Below are 12181 nucleotides of genomic sequence, written 5' to 3'. Positions count from 1 at the left end.
GAGCTATGGGTGACCGTTCTCTCTCTCTCTCTCTCCTCCCACCCCCCCCCCCCAGTCCATGGTGCTGTTGCTGCACAGCCAGAGGCAGTACATCTTCGAGTACGACATGTGGGACCGGCTGTCGGCCATCACCATGCCCAGCGTGGCACGCCACACCATGCAGACCATCCGCTCCATCGGGTACTACCGCAACATCTACAACCCACCCGAGAGCAACGCCTCAGTCATCACCGATTACAGCGAGGAGGGGCTGCTCCTGCAGACGGCCTTCCTGGGCACCAGCCGGCGCGTCCTGTTCAAGTACCGCCGGCAGACGCGGCTGGCAGAGATCCTGTACGACAGCACTCGCGTCAGCTTCACCTACGACGAGACGGCGGGCGTCCTGAAGACCGTCAACCTGCAGAGCGACGGCTTCATCTGCACCATCCGCTACCGCCAGATCGGGCCGCTCATCGACCGCCAGATCTTCCGCTTCAGCGAGGACGGCATGGTCAACGCCCGGTTCGACTACAGCTACGACAACAGCTTCCGGGTGACCAGCATGCAGGGGGTCATCAACGAGACGCCGCTGCCCATCGACCTCTACCAGTTCGACGACATCTCCGGCAAGGTGGAGCAGTTCGGCAAGTTCGGCGTCATCTACTATGACATCAACCAGATCATCTCCACGGCCGTCATGACCTACACCAAGCACTTCGACGCGCACGGCCGCATCAAGGAGATCCAGTACGAGATCTTCCGCTCGCTCATGTACTGGATCACCGTCCAGTACGACAACATGGGCCGAGTCACCAAGCGGGAGATCAAGATCGGGCCCTTCGCCAACACCACCAAGTACGCCTACGAGTACGATGTGGATGGGCAGCTGCAGACCGTGTACCTCAACGAGAAGATCATGTGGCGGTACAACTATGACCTCAACGGGAACCTCCACCTGCTCAACCCCAGCAGCAGTGCCCGGCTCACCCCGCTGCGCTACGACCTGCGAGACAGGATCACGCGGCTGGGCGACGTGCAGTACCGGCTGGACGAGGACGGCTTCCTGCGGCAGCGGGGCACCGAGATCTTCGAGTACAGCTCCAAGGGCCTCCTGACGCGCGTGTACAGCAAAGGCAGCGGCTGGACCGTGGTCTACCGCTACGACGGCCTGGGGAGACGCGTGTCCAGCAAGACCAGCCTGGGCCAGCACCTGCAGTTCTTCTACGCCGACCTCACCTACCCCACGCGCATCACGCACGTGTACAACCACTCGAGCTCCGAGATCACCTCACTCTACTACGACCTCCAGGGCCACCTCTTCGCCATGGAGATCAGCAGCGGGGACGAGTTCTACATCGCCTCCGACAACACCGGCACGCCGCTGGCCGTCTTCAGCAGCAACGGGCTCATGCTCAAGCAGATCCAGTACACGGCATACGGCGAGATCTACTTCGACTCCAATATCGACTTCCAGCTGGTGATCGGCTTCCACGGCGGCTTGTACGACCCCCTCACCAAACTCATCCACTTTGGCGAGAGGGACTACGACATCCTGGCCGGGCGGTGGACCACGCCGGACATAGAAATGTGGAAACGCATCGGCAAGGACCCGGCGCCCTTTAACCTCTACATGTTTCGCAACAACAACCCCGCCAGCAAGATCCACGACGTCAAAGACTACATCACAGGTAAGCAGGGTGCCCTTGTCCCGTGCCGGGAACGCTCACTGCTGAGCCACCGCTCGTGACTGCTCTCGGGTTGCTTGCTTGCACTTTGTCAACCTCCCCCGCCCCCCACACACACACCCTGTTTCCTCGGGGACTCGGGTGCCCCTGTCTCCTGGCTGCCAGGACCCAGTTCTTGGCAACGCCATGCAGCCTCGCCACTGAAGGGACTCTGCCTTGTGTCCCAGCTGGCTGTATAGAAGGGTCCAGTCCTTCATCAGACAGGCGGCAGCAGTGCCAGCCTTCCGACACAAAGTGCCACGACCTCCCCTTTGCTGATGCTTGTCCCGCTGCCTGGGACATCCTCACAGAGGAATCGACATGACCCCAAAACTGCCCAGGCTTGTCCCCAGCAGGGGGGCTGCAGGGCCCTGCCTTCACCTGTGAGACTGTCCCTGCCGCCCCAGCTCAGCCCCTGCACTCTGGGCGTGGCTCACAGCCCTCCTCCTCCCTCCCCTGCTGTCCTGATTACCAGCCAGTGCTCCCTGGCCCACTTCCTCTGCCGTTCTGGGTACAGGCTTCCCTCGGGTGATGGCGAGAATTCCACCGGCAATCCTCTTCCTTGGCCACGCAGGTCTGCAAGTGGCAGTGGTCCCTGTCGGCAGCTCCCCTCTTCCCTGGGGAAGCCTTCGGCTCCCGCCCTGCCCTCCCATCAGGAACCTCTCCACCACTCGGATGTTTCCTTGTGAAGGTTCCTTCCCTGGAGTCTTTCCCTCATCTGTTTGTCTGGAGTTTGGTTTGATATGGTTTAGGGTATTTTTTTTCCCCCAGGCAGCTTTGGGCGGTGTCTCTCGGCTGGCTCCTTCCCCACTGCACTGAAGTCTGTCTCCTCACGAGTCAGCCCAGCTTAAGAGCTGCTTACCTGGTACCCCCATGGTCTCCCAGCCTCCGGGTTCTCCCAGCTTGCCTCTCCGGGAACCAGGCAGGGCCCCCTCCCCTGGAGCCCCTTTAGAGGGTCTCCCTCAACTTCTCGGTAGCTATTCCCACTGCAGCTGAGCTTCGCGGGCTAATCCTTTTGGTTTCTTACGTTACTGTTGTTTTGTTTGGGGGCCACCCTGGCGCTGCTCAGGGCCTGACTCTGCACTCAGGGATCACTCCTGGCAGGCTGCGGGGCAGGGAGGGGGGGGGCCAGGGGGAAACATATGGGGTGTCAGGGATCAAACTCGGGTCAGCCTCTTCTAAGTCAAGAGCCTTACCTGCTGTATCGCTCCAGCCTCTCTGGCTAATACTTTTTTTTTTTTAATTAAATGAATCACCAAGAGATACAGTTAAACAGTTACAAGGTTGTTCATGATTGAGTTTCCATCATGCCATGTTCCAACACCTGTCCCTTCACCAGTGCACATTTCCCACCACCAGTGCCCCTGGTTTCCCTCCTACCCTACCCCCGGCCTGCCTCTATGGCAGACAGGTTCCTTTTTTTCTTTTTTTTTCCCCATTTTTTTCTGTTAGGCTCTGTGGTTTGCAGGCCTGTTACTGAAGAGTCATCGTGTACAGCACTTTTCTTCTTTTCAGCGCCCAGCTCTTGTCCAGAGGGATCACTCCCGGCCATCACTGTCATAGTGGTCACTTCTCTGTCCTAACTGTGCTCCACCACCCTTATGGCAAGCTTCCTACCGTGGACCGGTCCTCCTGGCCCTCATTTCTATTGTCTTTGGGTAGTATTCTCATACTAATTTTTTTAATATATATATATACACATATATACATACATATATATATACCCCATGTATGAGATCATTCTGTCTCCCTCTGACTCATTTCACTCAGTATGATACTCTCCATGTCCAATAGTTTGGGAGACTCAAACTTTGGCTAATACCTTTGAACACTTAAGACCCTCTGGAAAAAAAGAGAAAAACAGGTGGGGGGAGGAAAGACCCTCTGGTTTCACAGTTGCATCAACTTTATTCCTGGTAAGAGAACCTTTGCCCCAGTAATCCACCATTCGGGAGAAAGCATTTCCTATTTAAAAAAATAAATAAGTAAATCAGACCCTCTCCTACATTCTCACCGAAAAGAAAGAGGGAAATCAGGATTTCTCTCTGACCATCACCAGCCACCTCCCTCTGGAAGAGGGATCTACCCCCGACTTTTCTAGGCCTTTCTAGCCAGGGAGGCCAGGACAAAGGACCCGCACACCGGTGATGAGGTGAGAGTTTGTGCCCCAGAGAAGGAAATGGGAAGCAAGAGGTTTTCCATCATTCTGACAAGCAGTTTACGGCTGCTTATGGAAGAGGTGTCGACAGGGGCTGCCAGAAAGGCTGGTGCAGCCCCCGCGCCCAGCTCCCCCTCGCCTAGCAACTCGGGCTGCAGGGAATGCCGGAGCAGCACTTTCTGAAAAGCATCAGAGAGAGAGAGAGAGAGAGAGAGAGATGGAACAGCATAAAATATATTAGGTGAAATGCAATTTCAAATTTTCCAGCAATGTGCTTAATATATAAAATAATCTACACCCAACTGGACTCATAAAACGGCCAGCCTGCTGAGTAGCTCTGGAACATTATAAAACCTTCCAGAACGGAATAAAAGCCCAGCTCGGAGCTTCGTGGCTTTGGGAGTCACGTGACCATCGTGGAAAATGCCCACTGTAACCAGCTCCAGGTTCTCCCCATCCCCAAAAATAAAAGTTTGCCTCCACCTGTGCACAGAGGGGCTGCCTTTGACGTGCTGACCACGTCAAAGGCTAACTGGGGACTCCCGTGCTGCCCCCTGGCCAGTTTTGCCAGGTCTTGGCAGTGGGCTTTAAGAATCAGCTGTTGATGTGAATACCCCCAGATCTGTGGGAGCCAGGCTATGAATAGAAAATGGGTTGTGGAAACCCACATGCCCTTGGGCAATCAGTTTTGAAAGCTAATATTGCTGGGGGGGTGGGGTTTTTTTGCCTTTTGGGTCACACCTGGCGATGCACAGGGGTTGCTCCTGGCTCATGCACTCAGGAATTACTCCTGGCAGTGCTCTGAGGACCATAAGGGATGCTGGGACTTGAACCCGGGTCAGCCAAGGCAAACGCCCTACCCGCTGTGCTATCGCTCCAGCCCCACCTATTTCTGACCATAAAAGGCCAGCCTTTCCTCACAAGGGAACACAGCGTCTCTGCCCCTGCTGGGTCTTTATCGTCCAGCTGTGTCTCAGGACCATTGTTTGGTGGCTGGTTTTGTTTTGTTTTCTTAAATCACTCTCCCTGGCATGGGGGGCTGACCCCTCCCTAGCATCTCTCCTACCCCTGGCTCTGCTTTGAAGGTGAGTGTGGGACATTTCCAATGAGTGGATGAAGGCAAACGTGCTCTCCCCCTCCACCCCCCCCATTATTTACCAGGTGGTGGGGTGGGAGGTTTCCTAAGGTAAGAATCCGAATTGACGGAGACACGACATCAACTCCAGCCCCTTTCATTTGGAACCTTCTTCTTCTAGATGTGAACAGCTGGCTGGTGACATTCGGCTTCCATCTGCACAATGCTATTCCTGGATTCCCTGTCCCCAAATTTGACTTAACGGAGCCTTCTTACGAACTCGTGAAGACACAGCAGTGGGATGACGTGCCGGTAAGAACACAGCGCGATGGGGGCGGGGAGGCCGCTGGCCTTGCCCACAGCCGACACTGGTTCAGTTTTCGGCAGCCATATGGTTCCACCAGCACCGCCAGGATTAATTCCGGAGTCCAGAGCCAGGAGTAACCCCTGAGTGTGACTGGGTGTGGCCCCAAAACCAACCCCTCCCCCCCACCAACGAATAGTGTTTGACTCCTGGAGGGACTATTTCCCTCTGCACAGCCACAAACTGGTTCTGTGAAATAAGCTGGTTTAGCGATGTTAATAAAAGCAGAGACATGGGCAAAAGGCAATATAATGCAGGAGCTCCATTTTAATATATATATGATTTCTACAAAGACCACAACTCTCCCCCATAGGAAAGCTTTTGATGGGGCTCAGGGCACCATGTACAGCCCCAGGGATAGAACCTGGGGTAGTCACATACCAAGCAAGCCTGGCCCTGAATTATCTCTCTGGCCCTCAAAGACCAGAAGACAAAGACACAATCAACAGGAGCGTGAGGGATCAGTGTTTTGAATTAGCCACCCATTAGGTGCCTCCAGGTTCAGAGCCTTCCACATAAGAACAGGGTCTGCCGGTTAGAGACAGAAGAGGAAGTGCCCTCCTGGAAAGGCTGGCCAAACGGCCACAGGCCGGGGGAGGGCACTGGCCATGCACACAGCCAATCAGGTTCAATCCTCAGCATCCTATATGGTCCCTTGAGCACCACCGGGAGTAATTCCTGAGTGCAGAGTCAGGAGTGGACCCTCCCACCCAACCAAAACAAAAAACCCTTTTTTTTTTTAAAGAGATCAGGCAGGAAGAAATGATTAAATATACCACCAAAGCAATATATATATATACATTTTATATATACACATATTTATGTATGCGCTGCGTAATATATGAATTTATATATTGTATGGTTATATAATTATATATTATTTTATTGCAATTATATATAATTTATATAATTATATATTATAAAATGGCCGCTTTCACGGGGCCATTTCTCATATATATTATAAATGGATATATTTCCCATATATTCCATTTTTAGACAGCGGTGATTTTAATTGCCACCATTCAGAGATTGGAATTGGGGGTGCACTGAACGCCAGAGTTTCTAGCTTAAAGCAAGAATAATTAAAGATCAGGAAACTGGGTTACCGTAATGATAAGGAGCTATCGAGGAGTTCCTTAGATTAATCTGCCCCTAGAGCTGCTTCCTGTCATCCCAAATCAGCTGAGACGTATCTAGGCTGCACCAGGATCTGCTCAAGGTACATCTCTCACTTCACCTCACAGCAGCCCCTCTTCCGGGTGTCACCTTTACATGTAAAAAAGCAAAACCTTTCAGGTTTGTTTGGTTGTGTTTTTTTTTCTTTCCTTTTTTCTTTTCGGGTCACACCCGGCGACGCACAGGGGTTACTACTGGCTCATTGCACTCAGGAATCACTCCTGGCGGTGTTCAGGGGACAGTAAGGGATGCTGGGAATTGAACCCCGGGTCCGGGTCGCCGCGTGCAAGGCAAACGCCCTACCCCCTGTGCTATCACTCCAGCCCCAAGGAGGGGGAAGGGAGCCTTTTTCTTACAGTTCTGAAGTGCCTGGGAGATGCTGAGCATTTCCTAATGTGCCAGCGCGTCTGTCCTGCTGGTGGGCCGCGGTTCCCTCGTTTCTGAAAAACACTTAAGTCTCTCTCTCCGCACAGGCCTTGCCAGCTTCTTCTTCCAGCCTGTTAAATATGGTTCCGATTCTCTGCGGAGAGCGGCGCGCCATCAGGAGCGCAGAGGGGAGCCGCGCGCCAAGACTTTCTGCCCGGGGTGCAGAAAAACAAATGTTTCTTTCACTGCTGCAAATGAAACAGATGTTTCCCGTTCGGGAGACACTGGCCAGACAAACATCTGGCAGCAGGAGAAATGGGCTGTGTTGAGACGCGCGGCCCCGCCCACCCCCCAATTTTCAACTTGCCAACCTCAGTGGCCCCCAGTGGAGGAAAAAGCAATGTTCGCCTGAGTTGTGGATGCACGCTGCCCCACCCCCCGCCCCCGGGCGCGGCCCGTGCCCGTGTGAGCCCCACAGTTGCACTTGCTTGTGGGCCCCCGTACCCTGGACTGTTAGTAACTGACCTGCACCAAAGCCCATAAAGTGGGGTGCGCTGTGTGCGCCCCGAATCCTCAGTGCTCCACAGGTGGAGGACCCCATCCGCTGCTTGCTCTCCTGGAGTGGGTGGGCATGATGGACGGGGGTGGGGAGCAGAGAACATTAGACACTGAAAGAGAAAAGGCATTACTGTGTGTCCACATCAGAACTAGGGGGAGGAGGCAGAGGGGAGGGACAGCTCTTGGCTAACTGGGGAGTTGTGGCTGCCACTTCCCCCATTTCCAAACACTTTTGGGTTAGCTTGAGAACGCTTGAGTGCACGCTTTTTGTTTTTATTTATTTAGGCTTTTTGGGTCACCCTCAGCGATGCTCAGGGGTCATCCTTGGCACTCAGGGATACTCCTCACCGTGTTCGGGCAGACCCTATGGGATACCGGGGTTGGAGCCTGGGTTGGCCGCGTGCAAGGCACACGCCCTCCCCACTCTGCCCCTACCCAGGGCTTTTTCTTTTTAAAAGCCTTTTTCTCTGGTAAAGAGCCAAGGGGCGGAGGGCGGAAGCCAGAGCAATGTACTAGTACAGTGGGTCAGGTGGTTGCCCTGCCCATGGCTAACCCCGGTTCCGTCCCCAGCGCAGGGTGCCTGGAGTGATTCCCAACATGCAGAGCCAGAAGTGGTCCCTGAGCACCAGCGTGTGTGGCCCCAAAATGAAATTTAAAAAAAAAAAATCATCTCAAGGGCCAGAGCAATCATTTGCCTTGCACACGGCCGACGCAAGTTCAACCCCCAGCATCCCATATGGTCCCCCAAGCACCGCCAGGAGTAATTCCTGAGTGCAGAGCCAGGAGTAATCCCTGAGCATCGCTGGGTGTGACCCAAAAAGAAAAAAAAAAAAATTCCCTAGCAAGGTTTAAATGAAGGCCTCGGAGCTCCCTGCGCCCAAGCCCGTGCGCCCTGGCCGTCGGTTGGGGAGGGCAGGGAGCGGGAGCACGGCCGGGCCCTCACTCCAGTGTGCTTTGCCTTCGCAGCCCATCTTCGGAGTGCAGCAGCAGGTGGCCCGCCAGGCCAAGGCCTTCCTGTCCCTGGGGCGGATGGCCGAGGTGCAGGTGAGCCGGCGCAAGGGCGGCGGCGCCCCATCGTGGCTGTGGTTCGCCACGGTCAAGTCGCTCATCGGCAAGGGCGTCATGCTGGCCGTGAGCCAGGGCCGCGTGCAGACCAACGTGCTCAACATCGCCAGCGAGGACTGCATCAAGGTGGCGGCCGTGCTCAACAACGCTTTCTACCTGGAGAACCTGCACTTCACCATCGAGGGCAAGGACACGCACTACTTCATCAAGACCAGCACGCCCGAGAGCGACCTGGGCGCGCTGCGGCTGACTAGCGGCCGCAAGGCGCTGGAGAACGGCATCAACGTCACCGTGTCGCAGTCCACCACGGTGGTCAACGGCAGGACTCGCAGGTTCGCCGACGTGGAGATGCAGTTCGGCGCGCTGGCGCTGCACGTGCGCTACGGGATGACGCTGGACGAGGAGAAGGCGCGCATCCTGGAGCAGGCGCGCCAACGCGCGCTCGCCCGGGCCTGGGCGCGCGAGCAGCAGCGCGTGCGCGACGGCGAGGAGGGCGCGCGCCTCTGGACCGAGGGCGAGAAGCGGCAGCTGCTGAGCGCCGGCAAGGTGCAGGGCTACGACGGGTACTACGTACTCTCGGTGGAGCAGTACCCCGAGCTGGCCGACAGCGCCAACAACATCCAGTTCCTGCGGCAGAGCGAGATCGGCAAGAGGTAACCAAGCCCCCCTCCAGGGAGCTCTCCAGGGAGGATGCTCCCCACCCCACCCCACCTCCATGCGCTCCACCTCCCAGCTGGAAGGGGGTCGGTCAGGGGAGGCGCGCGCCCACCCCTGCAGCAGATGTGTTTGACGGCACAATCCAGATCAGACTCTTGGAGCTCCCCCACCCCTAAAGAGCCTGCCAGGAGAAGGATAACTGCTAGGAAAACCAGACAACAACAACAACACACACACACACACACACACAAACACACAGGATAGTAACAGTCACAGTAATAAAACTCTTTTCTGAATGACCTTAAAGGTGATGGCTTTAAAGAATTTGTTTACATATGTATATCGCTGCACTCAGTCGGACTAAAATCAATGGAAAAAACAAAAGGAAAAAAAAAGGGGGGCCTCAACCTTTTTTTTTTCTTCTTCTTCTTGGGTTTTGTTTGTTTGTTTTGTGCTTCGGTCCAATCAGCTCCTTCCAGGCGCCTTGGATCTAAGGCTCCTGTGTGCAGACAGCGGTTGGAGGTGCCAAGTGGGACTCAGAGCGTCGCTTGTAGGATGTAGTCTAGGTCTGTCGCAATGCAGAAACGTGGGGCCACAGGAGCAAGTTGGTCAAACGACCCCGACCTGGCACCCACTGCTGCTTTGTCAAAGGACTTCGCCGCCGCAACTGACTTCGCTCCTGCGGGGGGGATTTCGTAACGGATTTTAACCATGCTCAAAAAATTTAAAAAAAAAAAAAACGTGGTTTGCCTTGGGGAAAACACAACGAAACAAAACGGAAACACACACACACACACACACAAACTGGCAACCAGAATCCTTGTCACTGATAAGCAAAGGAGACCCTGATTTTTTTGTAAATTATGTGAGACAAGTTGTTTATGGATTTTTATATGAATTACAATTTACTGTACATCAAATATTAGTCTCAGAGGAGTTAATTTATGTAAAGTGTTTAAAAAGTTTATACTTAAAAATAAAATGATAAAAACATGTGAACCGTGTGATTTTTTTAAAAAAAACAAAGGATTGCACCTTTTGTTATCTGTTATAGCTGTACAGTATAAATTATTATATTGTAGAGATATAACGACTTATGCCTATAATGTCCAGAAGTGTTAATATTTTTGTATTAGGTTGGAAAAAAAAATGTGCAACTTTCTATCACGAGATGGATAGGACCGTGCAATCCTAAATGGATGGCTAATCCGACAACTTGCTCCTTTCTCTTCCTTTTTCAAGTACGCTGGCCTGACCTTTTGCGTAACCCAAGGCTGGAGGAATGTAAGGGGGACAGAGGCGCCGGAGGGGCGCTCTGGCCCCGCCATTTGCCCTGAGAGTCGATGGGGGTCAGGGGTGGATATTCATAACCAGAGGTTTTCACTCTCCCTGGAGCTCCATTCCAGATCAACGCAGATGCTCAGGAAGCATTTGGGATGTAGTCAAGGTCTCCTGAGACCCAGGAAAGAGCTGAAACCGAGCCATGGCGAGCCACCAAACCGGAGACAGCCAGGTCCACTCGCTTCTCTTGGGAGAAGGACAAAAACAAAAGGGGGCGGGGGTGGGGAGGTGGAGACAAGAAGCTCCCATAAGCCCCCTCAACCCAAGCATCTTGGGAGGTGCATTGGATGGCCGTCTCTGTGCTGCCTTGGGTGGCAGTGCCAGCCACGTGCCCCTGGCAGGCACGTCATTAGTGCTCGGGCACTCAATTCAGCCCCCAAAATATTTTTTAGGAAAAGATTTCTCAGTTCATTGAGCGATAGTACCCGCAGTTTTCCTCTCTGTATAATGGTGATCCAATATAGCAAGTGAACATGTCAATATAAAGGTTCGAGTGATGTATTGAAAATAATTTTCTAACTGCTTTGTACGTATCACATACTCTAAATTGCACAGTAGGCGTGTTTATTAAACAGATTGGCTGGGAAAGTTTCGAAATAGCTACTGAATTTACCAGTGTCAGTGCTATTACTGTCTTTGTGTATTTGGTAGAACTTACCGAAGTAATTACTCTTCTAATGAATGCTGATATTTTATTAGAATGAAAGCACAGATTAGCATTAATATTTTTTATCCTGGAAATCCTCTGGCGAATATTACAAAGCCCAAATTTAGAAAAAAAAAATAAAAAGATGCGATTTCAAACCACATTACAACACATGGCTGTTTTTCACATTTCCTTTTTTAACTGTTAACTTAGGTGTTTTCGGGTCCTGTGGAATGGAATTTCTGCGGGGCTGTATTTAGCATGCTGTAAGTACTTTTGGTTGAAATAGGCTCTGAGTCTAAATGCTCAGAAATGTTTCTGATGTACTTGACCATGAAACGCTTGTACCACAGGACAGAAGCGAAACCATAAGCTGACCCTCATCTCTGCCTGGACTGACCCTTCTCACTGGCACCGACAAATAACAGATTTGGAGCCTCTCCTGGTGCTTATTTTAGATGAAGTCAAATCAATCCGATTAGTGTCTTGTTAGTAGGTATAATGCGCCTATTTCTAAAAAACAAAAAAAAAACCAAAAAAAAACGACTAATGATCTGGACATGCTTTTACAAGAAATAGTGGCCATGGGGAACACGTAAACAAGACCTTTTTCTAAGAGTGGGGAGGGGCGGGGGGAGGGAAACTGTATCAGAGAATTAGCTTACAAAAAAAATTGATATTCAAAGTATTTTAGGCAAAGCCAGTCAAAATGCTTTCATGATATTTTGAGATGTAAATTTTGTCTGATTTGTATTGTTCTTTTCATTTGCCTTCTTAACTTTATATGTGACCTGAATTTTCCATAACTTGATGACTATAGACTGCATCTAGGCATTCCAATAAAAGCCAAACCAATGTGTGTGTTTATATATTTTTTTTTTGTCTCCTCTTGGGCTAGCTTTTCTGTTTCAAGGAGAAGGGTTCTCGGGTGGGGTGGTAGATGCAGGGAGGGGGGACAGCCATGGACAGCCCAGTTGGTCCCCGTTTATTTTTGTTTGTTTGTTTTGCCCACGGGCCAGACCGCCAGCTCAGCAGGGCACACACTTCACAGGGGCTGCTCCCGGGGCCCTAC

The 12181-nt window shown here is 52.5% G+C and overlaps 1 protein-coding gene across 6 annotated transcripts in view; it reads left to right on the top strand.

Annotated features, from left to right (window-relative positions):
• TENM3 (teneurin transmembrane protein 3) overlaps positions 1–11968 on the top strand; it is a 1301134-nt gene extending 1289166 nt beyond the window's left edge. For all 6 annotated transcript variants that reach the window (XM_055131945.1, XM_055131963.1, XM_055131957.1 and 3 more), the window contains 3 exons: positions 56–1667; positions 5118–5248; positions 8367–11968. In XM_055131945.1, the coding sequence (XP_054987920.1) occupies positions 56–1667; positions 5118–5248; positions 8367–9122 (2499 nt within the window). In that variant the 3' untranslated portion in view covers positions 9123–11968. The remainder of the gene's footprint in view (positions 1–55; positions 1668–5117; positions 5249–8366) is intronic.
• The last annotated feature ends 213 nt before the right edge of the window (positions 11969–12181 follow it).

Source organism: Sorex araneus, chromosome 1, assembly GCF_027595985.1.
Source record: "Sorex araneus isolate mSorAra2 chromosome 1, mSorAra2.pri, whole genome shotgun sequence".
Classification (NCBI taxonomy): Eukaryota; Metazoa; Chordata; class Mammalia; order Eulipotyphla; family Soricidae; genus Sorex; species Sorex araneus.
The sequence above is the reverse complement of the archived record's forward strand: the minus strand, read 5'-3'. Positions and strand labels throughout refer to the sequence as shown.